The sequence below is a fragment of the Nerophis ophidion genome, linkage group LG14 (assembly GCF_033978795.1).
Source record: "Nerophis ophidion isolate RoL-2023_Sa linkage group LG14, RoL_Noph_v1.0, whole genome shotgun sequence".
In the NCBI taxonomy this organism is placed as follows: Eukaryota; Metazoa; Chordata; class Actinopteri; order Syngnathiformes; family Syngnathidae; genus Nerophis; species Nerophis ophidion.
Window position 1 is genome coordinate 42582428 of NC_084624.1, and position 15000 is coordinate 42597427.

Here is a 15000-nt window from a genome sequence, read left to right on the forward strand (position 1 = left end):
GATTTTCCAGAATTATCCTAGTAAATGGGTAATATTAGACACATTTACTAGGATAATTATGGAAAATCCCTTCTCTGCTTATTGTCTTACTAGTGTTTTAGTGAGATTATATGGTACCTGAAAGTCGGAGGGGTGTGGCCACAGGTGTGGTGACCGCCAGAGAGTCTGCAGCTGCAGGAGGACGCAAGCTCCGCTCATGTCTACGGTAAGAGCAAATTTACTACCCCAATTTTCTCACCGAAACCTGCCGTTTGACATGTGGTCGGGAACCATGTTCGCTTGACCGATCTGTTCCATAGTAAAGCTTCACCTTCGGGAATGTAAACAAGGAATCACCGGCTGTGTTTGTGTTGCTAAAGGCGGCCACAATACACCGCTTCCCACCTCCATTTTTCTACTTTGACGTCCCCATTATTAATTGAACAAATTGCAAAAGATTCAGCAACACAGATGTCCAGAATACTGTGTAATTATGCGATTAAAGCAGACTACTTATAGCTTGGATCGGGCTGGAAAAAATGTCCGCTACAATCCGAGACGTCACGTGCACGCGTCATCATACCGACGTTTTCAACAGGATACTACGCGCGAAATTTAGAATTGCAATTTAGTAAACTAAAAAGGCCGTATTGGCATGTGTTGCAATGTTAATATTTCATCATTGATATATAAACTATCAGACTGCGTGGTGGGTAGTAGTGGGTTTCAGTAGGCCTTTAAACACTAACTTTATTTAAAACAATCATTTTAATATTATATTTTTTATACCAATGTCTGTGAGTTTTTACCACTTATAACAATTATTGTATTACACATAGACTATATGAATCCATTTTTATAAAAAATACTTTTTTAAATTTTTTAGGTTCTAACAACAAAGTTTAGTATTTTAACTTTATGCAGTATGATATGTCTAATGTTTGTCTAGTTTAAATCATTTCCCAAGTTTAGGTAAAAAATGTACTCTCTAAACGTGCGAGTGCGCACGCGCGCGTCAGACGTGCACAGACTGGTCTTAATTAGTTATGAAGCTTGCAGTCACGTAACTTTATGAAAACGCAGTTACAAGTTTGTTGTTGAGCATATTAAATTAAACAAAGCATTTCCTTCATAAAATATATTTTTTAAATGACATTTCTGGTAAGAAAGTCAAACATCTGTGTTATAACTTCAAGGCCCCCCATCAATCAATACCTCGATATGGAATCAATGCACGTGGACGGTTCTTGCGGCGCGGCTCACTTCATGGTCCTGGACTCGATTCGGTTCTTGAAAGAAGTTCGGACGCCCGCCTCATGTCCTCAAGTTTCCAAGAGAAGTTTCCTTCCTCCTCCAAAGTTTTCTTCACACTCCCGCTGAGGAAAGTAGAAAAAAAAAAAAAAAAAAAAAAAGTAAAATCACACCATCAAGCTACGCTTGTGATGTGCAAAAGCTTCCGGTATGACCTGCCAAAATAAGACACCACAACTCAGCCTTCGCAATCATTTAACCAGTGGTTCTTAACCTTGTTGGAGGTACCGAACCCCTCCAGTTTCATATGTGCATCCACTGAACCCTTCTTTAGTGAAAAATAAAATGTTTTTCTCTTAATTGAATGATGTTAGTATATTCAAAAATACTAACACAGATATATTTTACAAACAGAAAGTTACAGGAATGTACAGATGATCCCATGTTTACATCTCATTGTGCAATATTTTTATTCATTTATTTATTTATTTTATCTTTTAAATGTTTATTCATACATTTCAACAATTACAAACAGTAAGTCAGTCAGTACCTGATGAAGTCATAAACCGGATGCAGTTTTACTTTGAAAGGCTAAAGTTGTACATCCTTCAGTGCTGACTCGGTGTGTGTGTGTGGGTCAGAGAGAGACTTGACCCATTATGTGTCTTCTCACTGAATTAATGACAAATGATCAAACAATTAACGCTGACAGAAATACAAAGAGAATTTTCGAGGGAAAACAATAAATACTGTGGAGAAAAAATAAATACATGTAAAAATGATTTTTTTTTTGCACTTTTAAAGTTGTACTTCTTTAAAAATCTTCCTTTACCCAAAAAAATGAACGCATTTCCCCTAAAATCTATTTGTTGTACTATTTCCGCTTTTTTTTAAGACACGAGATGAACGATCCGATTCATATTTCCTAGTAAACTCCACTTCCCATGGTGCACTGCGCGCGGTTGGGGGGCGCGGCGGCCTCTTCACACGCGAGCCTGATGCACGCGATGCCGCATGTGGCCGGTGGTTACGTGAGCGTGCTGTAAACGCATCCAGTTCTCATTTTCATCCTTTCAGTTGTCTTTTTGTCATTGTTTGTCCTCTTCGTCATGTCGTCTGAGGAAGACTCGACGCTGCTTTTCCTCGTCTTTCAACACCTGAAGACGAAAGGCTTGTTTGGCGCCGCCGACCTGCTGGAGAAACATGTCGTCAAGGTACTAAACCTCACATTTCAACATCATTTGAGTCACTTTTTGGTCACCTTCTCTTCCCTCGTCTAATACTGAAAATAATCTATTCATTAAACTTGTATCGTCTTGTGGGTGACTTTTTCAACGGTGGGTTTATTCAGTGCCTGTGGAAGTAAAAGAACAGGATGTACACAAAGTATATTCAACATCAAAACTCGTTAACAGCATCGTGCTAACATTAGCAACTGTACAGACATAAATTGTTCCAATAAGTTGATTTATTCAGGTTCGTCTAATTATATCAATCAATTAAAGTTTACTTATATAGAGACCTTAACCAGGAATGTCTCAGAGGGCTGCACAAGCTACAACAACATCCAGATTCCACATCAGGGCAAGAAAAAAACTCAACCCAGTAATATCCGGTAATGGTCATTATTAAAAGTTAGTGGTACTAAAAAAATACCACAGAATGTTGCTTTAAAAGGATTTAAAGCACATTACAACACAAATAAACCCTGTTTGGGTCACCAATGCCGTGCCCGCGGGCACCAGGTAGCCCGTAAGGACCAGATGAGTAGCCCGCTGGCCTGTTCTAAAAATAGCTCAAATAGCAGCACTTACCAGTGAGCTGCCTCTATTTTTTAAACTTTATTTATTTACTAGCAAGCTGGTCTCGCATTGCTCGACATTTTTAATTCTAAGAGAGACAAAACTCAAATAGAATTTGAAAATCCAACAAAATATTTTGAAGACTTGGTCTTCACTTGTTTAAATAAATTAATTTATTTTTTTTACATTGCTTCTTATAACGTTCAGAAAGACAATTTTTGAGGAAAAATACAACCTTAAAAATTATTTTTGGATTTTTAAACACATATTACCTTTTCTTCCTCTTCTTTCCTGACAATTTAAATCAATGTTCAAGTATATTTTTTATTGTAAAGAATAATAAATACATTTTTATTTAACTCTTCATTTTAGCTTCTGTTTTTTTGACAAAGAATATTTGTAAAATATATCTTTAAACTTACTAGGGTTAAAATTAAAAAAAAATATTCTGGCAAATCTAGAAAATCTGGGGAATCAAATTTTAAATCTTGTTTCAAAGTCTTTTGAATTTCTTTTAAAATTGTTGTTCTGGAAAATCTAAAATAAATAATGATTTGTCTTTGTTAGAAATATAGCTTGGTCCAATTTGTTATATATTCTAACAAAGTGCAGATTGGATTTTAACCTATTTAAAACGCGTCATCAAAATTCTAAAATTAATCTTAATCAGGAAAAATTACTAATGATGTTCCATAAATTCTTTTTTTAATTTTTTTCAAAAAGATTCGAATTAGCTAGTTTTTCTCTTCTTTTTTTCGTTTGAAATTTGAATTTTAAAGAGTCGAAATTAAAGATAAACTATGTTTCAAAATGTAATTTGCATTTTTTTTCGTGTTTTCTCCTCTTTTAAACCGTTCAATTAAGTGTTTTTTTCATAATTTATTCTCTACAAAAAAACCTTTTGTAAAAGGAAAAAAAATGTACGACGGAATGGCAGACAGAAATGACAATTTTTTTTACATATATATATATATATATATATATATATATAGATAGATTTATTTATTAAAGGTACATTGAGCAAATTGGCTGTTTCTGGCATTTTATTTAAGTGTGTATCAAACTGGTAGCCCTTTGCATTAATCAGTACCCAAGAAGTAGCTCTTGGTTTCAAAAAGGTTGGTGACCCCTGCTGTAAAACATTACACAGTGAACCAGGCTAACGTGTTTTCTTTTGTAGAAAGATGTATTTCTTCCCTGCGATTGTAGCTGAGATAGGCGCCAGCGCCCCCCGCGACCCCAAAAGGGAATAAGCGGTAGAAATGGATGGATGGATGTATATCTTCCAACATATTTCCCGTGGTTTGATTTTTTCTTAAAGGGGGACAGCACTTTTTGGGGAGAATTTTGCCTATTATTCACAATCTTTATTTAAGACGAGAACACATGTCTTTTTTTTAATGCTATCTAACTAGTAAATGAAGGTGAGCAAAGGTGGGTTTACAATGGAGGCTATGGAGTCGTGCTAATCTGCCTATAAAGTGCATAAAACACATCCGAACACACACACAAACATTTATTTATATATAAAATCAAAACTTGTTTACAGCATCATAGATAGATAGATAGATAGTACTTTATTGATCGTGCTAGCATTAACAACTGTACAGACAAATCGTTCTGAAAAGTTGATTTATTCAGGTTTGTCTAATCATATCAATCAATCAATCAATCAATCAATCAAAGTTTACTTACATAGCCCTTAAACAGGCATGTCTCGAAGGGCTGCACAAGCCACAACGACATCCAGATCCCACATCAGGGCAAGAAAATAACTCAAACTAAATAATGGTCACTATTAAAAGTTAGTGGTACTAAAACAATACCACAGAATGTTGCTTTAAAAGGATTTAAAGCACATTACAACATAAATAAACCCTGTAAAACATTACGCAGTGAAACAGGCTAACGTGTTTTCTTTTGTCGAAAGATGTATTTCTTTCAACATAGTTTGATTTGTCTTAAAAGGGGACCGCACTTTTTTTGGGAATTTTGCCTATTATTCACAATCTTTATTTAAGACAAGAACACATGTCTTTTTTTTATGCTATCTAACTAGTAAATAAAGCTTAGCAAAGGTGGGTTTACAATGGAGCCTATGGGAGTCTTGCTAAACTGCCTTTAAAGTGGTTAAAAAACATCCAAACACACACACAAACATTTATTTAAATATAAAATCAAAACTCGTTAACAGTATCATGGTAACTTTAACAACTGTAGACATAAATCGTTCCAAAAAGTTGATTTATTCAGGTTTGTTTAACAATATCAATCAATCAATCAAAGTTTACTTATATAGCCCTTAATCAGGAATGTCTCAAAGGGCTGCACAAGCCACAACGACATCCAGATCCCACAATAGGGCAAGAAAAAAACTCAACCCAGTAATATCTGGTAATAGTCATTATTAAAAGTTGGTGGTATAAACAAATACCGAAAAATGTGAGCAAAAGGTGAGCAAAGGTTGGTTTACAATATGCCTATAACGTGCTTAAAAAACATCCACACACACACACACACACATATATATATGTATATGTGTGTGTTTATTATGGGTCTATTGAAAATGTGACCAAATCTGCTGGGTCAAAAGTATACATACAGCAATGTTAATATTTGGTTGCATGTCCCTTGCATGTCACTGCAATAAGGCGCTTTTGGTTGCCATCCACAAGCTTCTGGTTGAATTTTTGACCACTCCTCTTGACAAAACTGGTGCAGTTCAGCTAAATGTGTTGGTTTTCTAACATGGACTTGTTTCTTCAGAATTGTCCACACGTTTATGTCAAAACTTTATATACGTATGTATGTTTGTATACATACATATGTATGTATGTAGACATGCGTATTTATGTATGCAGTGTTTCCCCCAGAATATTTGTTAGTTAAGGTGGTGTCTCTCCAGGGGCAAGGGGTTGTCGACAGGCGGATGGGAAAAGGGGCTGGGTGGCGATATTCGATATATATCTCTATTTTTTACTGGAAGTAAAAAATAAGCACAAAACAGTTCTAGTTACCTGAGATACTAATTATGTCATTATTTTGACTTAGTAAATATTGGACTTACTAAGACAAAATAATGACTAAGTCAAATTAATGATTTACTGTAAATAAGCGTTTGCAATAAGCGTTTGAAAAAAAGAGTTTAAATTGGGGCCACATGCTGACATGCTAAACTCACCATGCTTAATTATTACAGCATTTAGGAAGCCTGTAGTTGATTTTTATTATGTAAATGTTATATTTTTATCAACATGTGATAGCAGGGAAACTAGGCTGCTACATTACTAATGATTAATGTAACTAGAGCTAAAAAAAATAGTACAATAGCAATAGGAGAGACTATTCATGGCTGAACACCATTGAGTTCATGTAGGCTTTATGGTGCACTTACATTATTATATCAACTATCAGACATAAACTCTTCATTTAACATAATGTCAACGGGTTCATAGTTGTAAATTGTACATAATGTAAATAATTCCATGTATATACTCTGATGATTAACCCGTGTGATGACTGTATTATGCTGATAGTATATATTTGTACCATGAATTAATTTACTTAAGGAAGTTGAAAAACCTATTCGGGTGGTCGATTGTACGGAATACGTACTGAACTGTGCAATCTACTAATAAAAGTTTCAATCAATCAGTTATGTTACTAGTAGTTGACTGGAAGGTGTTTATTATAATTTGGGGAGAGTCCGCTGCATTATGCTGACCTGCTAAACACTTTTCAGCTAACCCGCACTGCCTCTCCTCTCTGCCTGCCTCTGCCATGAGCACTGACTCCATGTGCTCTAAATACTCACTGCTGATTGGCCTTTCCCGTTTTGAATACGCACTGCTGATTGGCTGTTACATGCGCTCTGAATACGCACTGCTGATTGGCTGTTACCGCTCTAATCAGATGGTTGTGTGGGTGGGACAATGCTGGGTGCTGCAGCAAAGCACTGACAGAGGCAGTACGAAACGTAGCAGCTTGTTAAGACTTAAGTTTAGCACCAAATTCTAAAATAAATACATTTGATAAAGTCAAGTACTTATAGGGCAACAAGAGAAGTATCTTACACTTCTCTTTTGTAAAGTAAATCTGAAGAGCCGATATGGGCATCTACATCAACTATATGATTTGCCTGAGAAGCTAGACAGGATAATTTTTTTTTTTTTTTTTTTTTTTTTAAGACTAGGCGGTGGCACTTTGTTGTTAAGGCGGGCGCCTTAACAACAAAGTGCTGTGGGAAAACCTGGTATGTATACATACATATGTATTATGTATGTATGTGTTCGTATGTATGTGTTCGTATGTGTATGTATGTATATGTACGTATGTATATGTACGTATGTATATGTACGTATGTATATGTACGTATGTATACGTTTGTATGTATATGTGTGTATGCACGTATATGTACATGTGCATGTATATGTGTATATGTGCATGTATATGTACATATGTACATATGTACATGTGCATGTATATGTACATATGCATGTATATGTACGTATGCGTGTATATGTAGGTATGTCTGTATATATACATATGTGTGTATATGTACATATGCGTGTATATGTACATATGTACGTATATTTACACGTGTAAATTTGTGACATATAAACACACACACATCTATGTATGTATGTATATATATATTCAATTTTTCATGTATTAATTACAATTATTTATTATTAACACTGCATTGTGTTTGGTGTGCAGGTGGAGGCACCACAAGCAAGCGTTAACCTACAAGACATCTACAGAGCGTGGATGAAGTAAGGCTCCGTTTACACTAGACACCAAATCTGTTTTTTTTTTTGCCCTCAGTGACACAGATTGGATATTTTTTAGCTAGTCGAAACCCTCCAGTTCTTCAAATCTGATATCTTTGCATCAGATTTGAGACACATCAGGAAGTAGTCCAAATCCAGTTGAATTCTAATCGTTTCAAATGTGACTGCAGTCTAAACGGCATTGTGACCTGTTTGTGAGTTTTACGTCATCTTTGGTCGAGCTGTGTCATTTATGTGCGCAGCACCATCACTTTTCTTTTTTACACTTGTTTTTCCTCCTCTTGTAGTTGTTTTCCATCATTTGCCTACTTTCTCTACACAACAGCCATGGCACAAACCCACTAACACGCTGGTCATGTGTTCTCGTGTAGTAGCAACTTCCTTGTTCATTTAAAGAATCCGATCAACTATTCACTTTATTGAACTGCGCACGGAGGTAACGTTGAGGCCTGTGCATATTAATACTGGAGTCTGATAAAGACCACATTTTACCTGTAAATTAAACAGTCAACTGGAAAAAAATCAGATTTATAAAAACAAAACAGATTCTGTCCACTTTGGCTTGCAGTGTAAGTGTGGTTTAAGTCACTTTTTTAGTGCTCCGTGCACTCTGAACTTATAGTCACTCAAAATACGACACCTTTAATTCTTGTTATGTCAGTCCCATTAAAAAAGGTAAATATAGTAATAACACACAAACTAACTTTGCTAGTCCTAATAAATGTGTTTTATGTGTATATGTTATTTCATATGCATATGCTGTAAGTGTATGTACATAGTATGTCGATATTTACAGTTTTACATGTATGTGAATGTGTGCTTGTGTTTGCAGGCTGTGCTTTATTTCCCAGCATGCCGAGCAGCTAGCTGAGGATAAATCATTCAAAATTAAACCTCAGGGGAGCCCTGATGAGACCCTCTCAGAAGAATACAACATGGATAACAAAGCTTCTTTAGGTAGGTTGTCATGCTCTGTTTATACTTTTTTTTACTTTATTTGCGTTTTTTAGGGTATTTTTGCTTTTTACGACATCAAATTTGACACATTTTCACATTTCAGCCTCTGAGCAGACGATTGAAACCAACGGAAACGCTCACGATGACTCTCCTGATGATGACAAAGAAGAGGAAGAAGGAGACAAGGACAATAAGGTAAGCAAAATATTAAAAACAGCTGTATGATATAAAAATGTTGACTGGATTTAAAGAGGTAAATGTCTGTCACTTCATCAAGAGGAAGTGAGGGAGCGCTGAAGGTTGTTTTTCCATGTGATTACACACACATAGCTCAGCTCCACTCACTGTAATCATTTGTGAACAAACACTTTTCTGTCTCGTCTGCTTCTGTTCATCTGTCCAGACATCCTATGTGTTTTCACTGCTGCCAGGCAGATTATGTATGCGTGCGTGTATGTTCTTATGCATGGATGATTGGCAGAATTCCATGAAGGTTCATAATGCATCATTTGTCAAACTTGTTTTCTACTTTTTATGGCTAATAATCTGTTCCAGTGTCAAGCAGTGTACACCATGAATTAGTAAGGGTACAGACTATCTGGAGAATATATTAGAGATGTCCGATAATGGCTTTCTGGCCGATATCCGATTTTGTCAAACTCTTAATTACCGATTCTGATATCAACCGATACCGATGTATACAGTCGTGAAATTAACACATTTTTATGCCTAATTTTGTTGTGATGCCCCGCTGGATGCATTAAACAATGTAACTTTACCATGAATTGATTAACGTGATGTGGTGGCGACTTGTCCAGGGTGTAAACCGCCTTACGCCCGATTGTAGCTGAGATAGGCGCCAGCGCCCCCCGTCACCCCAAAAGGGAATAAGCAGTAGAAATTGGATGGATGGATGGATGATTAACGTGGACCCCGACTTAAACAAGTTGAAAAACTTATTCGGGTGATACCATTTAGTGGTCAATTGCAGGTAATATGTACTGTACTGGGCAATCTGCTAATACAAGTTTCAATCAATCAAAAACAAAGTTTTCCAAAATAAGAGAACAACTTTAACTCAAGTTATGGAAAAAAGTGCCAACATGGCACTGCCATATTTATTATTGAAGTCACAAAGTGCATTATTTTTTTAACATGCCTCAAGACAGCAGCTTGGAATTTGGGACATGCTCTCCCTGAGATAATCCTAATACCCACTACAACTATGGGAAATACTATACTTTGACTTTCACAAAGTGCATTATTTTTTTGTTTTTGTAAACATGCCTAAAAAAAACAGCTACAAAAACAATGAGGGCACACAGCTTCAGTCCAGAGTATACTAGAGCATACTTTCCAACCTTGAGACCTTCAAATTCTGGAGATGGCGGGGGTGTTTGAGGTGGGGGGTGTATATTGTAGCGCCCCGGAAGAGTTAGTGCTGCAAGGGTTTCTGGGTATTTGTTCTATTGTGTTTATGTTGTGTTACGGTGCAGATGCTCTCCCAAAATGTTTGTCATTCTTGTTTTGTTTGGGTTCACAGTGTGGTGCATATTTGTAACAGTGTTAAAGTTGTTTTTACGGCCACCCTCAGTGTGACCTGTATGGCTGTTGCATAAAGCTGTAGATATTAAGTGACTGGGCCGGCACGCAAAGACAGTGCCTTTAAGGTTTATTGGCACACTGTACTTCTCCCTACGTCCGTGTACACAGCGGCGTTTAAAAAAGTCATGAATTTTACTTTGATACCGATAATCTTGAAACCGATACCGATAATATCTGATATTAAATTTTCAAGCATTTACTGATCGATAATATCGGCGGTCCGATATTATCGGACATTCCTAGAAAAAATCCCACACCCTCATCCAGGGTCCCGGCAGGACCCCAACACGCTATGTCACTTTAGTTGTGGTGAATTTTCAGTATCCAATGTGAGGCTGACAATTCTGCATGAGGCAATAATGACATTTCTATGTAGAAACTAGCATCTGCTAACGTTAGCTCTCCTATTTCATATTCCTCCAGCAGCCACGAGTCATCATGGTGGTCAAAGGTGAAACCCCTGAGCCAGAGGACACGCATGCCATCTCCCTCTTGCTGCCACAAGACATCACAGACTCCTCAGAGGTCAAAGGTGAAACCCCTGAGCCAGAGGACACGCATGCCATCTCCCTCTTGCTGCCACAAGACATCACAGACTCCTCAGAGGTCAAAGGTGAACCCCCTGAGCCGGAGGAGGCAGATGTCTCTCAAACAAAGGCAATGCCCACCTCAGATGACAGCACTGAGCTGATGAATGGGAAAGCTGCAGAATTGAAACCTGAAGAAAACCAACAAATCGTACTGCAGGCCACGGCCACCTGCGCTCAGGACACCAATGACCAGCCAACACAGACCCAAGCCCCATCTCCTGCAGGTTGGTGCAGCCAATCAGGGCTCTGTAACCTTCTCTTGTACATACTATCAATCAATCAATGTTTATTCATATAGCCCTAAATCACAAGTGTCTCAAAGGGCTCTAAAATGACATAAGAGTCCAGTCCAAAGTGGATCCAATATAGTAGCGAGACACCCGTCCATACTGTAGTGGAGCCAGCAGGAAACCATCCCAGGCAGAGGCGGATCAGCAGCGCAGAGATGTCCCCAACCGATGCACAAGCGAGCGGTCCATTCTGGGTCGAGCAGTCCATCTCTCTGGACAGCTAATACTTCATCCATGGCCACCGGACCTATGTGCCCCCGCCCCCACTCCACAAGGGAGATGGGGACAGAGGAGAAAAAGAAAAGAAACGGCAGATCAACCGGTCTAAAAAGGGGGTCTATTTAAAGGCTAGAGTATACAAAAAAGTTTTAAGATGAGACTTAAATGCTTCTACTGAGGTGGCATCTCGAACTGTTACTGGAAGGGCATTCCAGAGGTCTGGAGCCCGAATGGAAAACGCTCTATAGCCCGCAGACTTTTTTTGGGCTCTGGGAATCACTAATAAGCCGGAGTCCTTTGAACGCAGATTTCTTGCCGGGACATATGGTACAATACAATCGGCAAGATAGGATGGAGATAGACCGTTTTATACGTAAATAGTAAAACCTTGAAGTCACATCTTAAGTGCACAGGAAGCCAGTGCAGGTGAGCCAGTACAGGTGTAATGTGATCAAACTTTCTTGTTCTTGTCAAAAGTCTAGCAGCCGCATTTTGTACCAACTGTAATCTTTTAATGCTAGACATGAGGAGACCCGAAAATAATACGTTACAATAATCAAGACGAGGTGTAACAAACGCATGGATAATGATCTCAGCGTCGCTAGTGGACAAAATGGAGTGCATTTTAGCGATATTACGGAGATGAAAGTAGGCCGTTTTAGTAACGCTCTTATAGTGTGACTCAAACGAGAGAGTTGGGTTGAAGATAATACCCAGATTCTTTACCGAGTCGCCTTGTTTAATTGTTTGGTTGTTAAATGTTAAAGTTGTATTATTAAATAGAGGTCGGTGTCTAGCAGTACCGATAATCAGCATTTCCGTTTTCTTGGCGTTGAGTTGCAAAAAGTTAGCGGACATCCATTGTTTAATTTCATTAAGACACGCCTCCGGCTGACTACAATGCGGCGTGTTGTCAGCTTTAGGGGCATGTAAAGTTGGGTGTCATCAGCATAACAGTGAAAGCTAACACCGTATTTGCGTATGATGTCACCTAGCGGCAGCATGTAGATGCTGAAGAGTGCAGGGCCAAGGACTGAACCCTGGGGAACTCCACACGTTACCTTAACATAGTCCGAGGTCACATTGTTATGGGAGACGCACTGCATCCTGTCAGTAAGATAAGAGTTAAACCATACTACACTCGCATATGTCGTATTTGTCACTTTATTGGCAAGACTGGCGAGCGGCTGTGAAGATGCTTAGAGGGGGCGGCGAGGTCTTCACTCCCCCACTGACATTTTACACGCTTTGTGTACTTACTGTAAGTTGCAAAAGATCAAGTTTGCGTGAAAGTCACAAAATAGTTTTGATGGATTATTGACTTGAATTCATCATTCAAACATGGATGTGTGCCTTTGTTCTGTAGGAGAGCAGCAAGACCCCAAGGAGCCATCAGCAAAAAAGAAAAGCAAGAAGAGAAAGAAGCACGATGAAGAAAAATCCTCTGAAAGTGACGTCAAAAAGAAGGAAGAGGAAGACATTCAGGAGGAAAAAGTGGACGATGGGGTCTGTCCACTAGAGGAGGAAAAAGAGGAGACGAAGGAAAAGAAGAAGAAGAGGGGGAAGAAGAAGACAGGTGAGAGGAGCCAGGAAGTGCAGTGTGATGCAGGGCCAGCAGGAGGCGGCACAGAGACGCCAAAGAAAGAGGAAACGGCAGGTAAAATAGATGAAACACTAAATATTTTATTCATCTGAATGTTGTCAATTAGTGTTGGCCCTGCAATGAGATAGTGACTCGTCCAGGGTGTACCCCGCCTTCCGCCTGGTTGCAGCTGAGATAGGCTCCAGCATCCCCCACCCCCGAACTGGAAAGGGACATTCGGTAGAAAATGGATGGGGATGGACGAAGAACATTGTGATTGTTTCTTCTACTGTACGAAAGGAGGTGCCGCTACTACCGAGTAGCGGCACCTCCTTTCGTGTCTTCCAGCCAGAAGACACAAACGCGCAATAGTTTTGATGGATTAATGACTTTATTTCATCACTCAAACATGGATGTGTGCCTTTGTTCTGTAGGAGAGCAGCAAGACCTCGAGGAGCCATCAGCAAAAAAGAAAACCAAGAAGAGAAAGAAGCACGATGAAGAAAAATCCTCTGAAAGTGACGTCAAAAAGAAGAAAGAGGAAGACATTCAGGAGGAAAAAGTGGACGATGGGGTCTGTCCACTAGAGGAAGAAAAAGAGGAGACGAAGGAAAAGAAGAAGAGGGGGAAGAAGAAGACAGGTGAGAGGAGCCAGGAAGTGCAGTGTGATGCAGGGCCAGCAGGAGGCGGCACAGAGACGCCAAAGAAAGAGGAAACAGCAGGTAAAATAGATAAAACACTAAATATTTTGTTCATCTAAATGTTGTCAATAAGTGTTGGCACTGCGATGAGATAGTGACTTGTCCAGGATGTACCCCGCCTTCCGCCTGGTTGCAGCTGAGATAGGCTCCAGCATCCCCCACCCCCGAACCGAAAGGGACATTCGGTAGAAAATGGATAGGGATGGACGAAGAACATTGTGATTGTTTCTTCTACTGTACGAAAAGAGGTGCCGCTACTACCGAGTAGCGGCACCTCCTTTCGTGTCTTCCAGCCAGAAGACACAAACGCGCAATAGTTTTGATGGATTAATGACTTTATTTCATCACTCAAACATGGATGTGTAACTTTATTGTGTAGGAGAGCAACAAGACCTCGAGGAGCCATCAGCAAAAAAGAAAGGCAAGAAGAGGAAGAAGCACGATAAAGAAAAATCCTCTGAAGGTGAAGTCAAAAAGAAGAGAGTGGAAGACATTCAGGAGGAAAAAGTGGATGATGGCGTGTGTCCACTGGAGGAGAAACAAAAAGAGACAAAGGGAAAGAAGAAGAAGAAGACTAAGAAGATGACAGGTGAGAGGAGTCAGGAAGTGCAGTGTGATGCAGGGCCAGCAGGAGGCGGCACAGAGACGCCAAAGAAAGAGGAAACAGCAGGTAAAATAGATTAAACACTAAATATTTTATTCATCACTAAGAACATTGCGATTGTTTCCTCTTCTGTACGGAAGGTTGTGCCGCTACTCAATGCTCCTCCAGAAAGAACACACGATGTCGCAAGAAACTAAGTCTCAAGAAGAGGTTGAACATGAAAAGGAAGAAACTTCAGTTTGGCAAAAACAAGTGAGTCACCCTGCTGTTTTTTTTAAGTACCATTTTTTTATTTTTTTTTAGATTTTTTTTGTTTTGTTTGTTTTATATTAACATTTGTTTTTTACATTATACTAATATTTTTTAATTACTATTTAATTTTGGCAAATGTTTTTTATATTCTTATTTTTAATATAGAAAACATGTAAAAATTCAATATAAAAAAATTTACATGTTGAGATAAAATATTTTTCGGACTAAAAGGCGCATTTAAAAGCTTTTCAATTTTCTCAAAAATCGACAGTGCGCCTAATAACCCAATGTGCTTAATGTACGCAATAATTCTGGTTGTGGATAGCGACCTCAAAGCTATTGTATTTGGTACATGGTGTAATGATACGTATGACC

The 15000-nt window shown here is 38.6% G+C and overlaps 1 protein-coding gene and 1 pseudogene across 9 annotated transcripts in view; one reads left to right on the forward strand and one right to left on the reverse strand.

Moving 5' to 3' along the window:
- The window catches only part of LOC133568698 (arylsulfatase I-like), a 28478-nt pseudogene extending 27105 nt beyond the window's left edge, over positions 1–1373 (reverse strand).
- An 807-nt stretch (positions 1374–2180) lies between these two features.
- Positions 2181–15000, forward strand: part of LOC133568700 (glutamic acid-rich protein-like) — a 29215-nt gene continuing 16395 nt past the window's right edge. Inside the window, exons 1-10 of one of the 9 annotated variants that reach the window (XM_061920797.1) lie at positions 2183–2444; positions 7752–7807; positions 8658–8782; positions 8886–8977; positions 10811–11000; positions 11043–11201; positions 12853–13143; positions 13503–13790; positions 14149–14439; positions 14514–14625. In XM_061920797.1, the coding sequence (XP_061776781.1) occupies positions 2340–2444; positions 7752–7807; positions 8658–8782; positions 8886–8977; positions 10811–11000; positions 11043–11201; positions 12853–13143; positions 13503–13790; positions 14149–14439; positions 14514–14625 (1709 nt within the window). In that variant the 5' untranslated portion in view covers positions 2183–2339. Of the gene's footprint in view, positions 2445–7751; positions 7808–8657; positions 8783–8885; positions 8978–10810; positions 11202–12852; positions 13144–13502; positions 13791–14148; positions 14440–14513; positions 14626–15000 lie in introns of all 9 variants that reach the window. The other 8 variants (XM_061920798.1, XM_061920799.1, XM_061920795.1 and 5 more) reach the window with 8 other exon arrangements.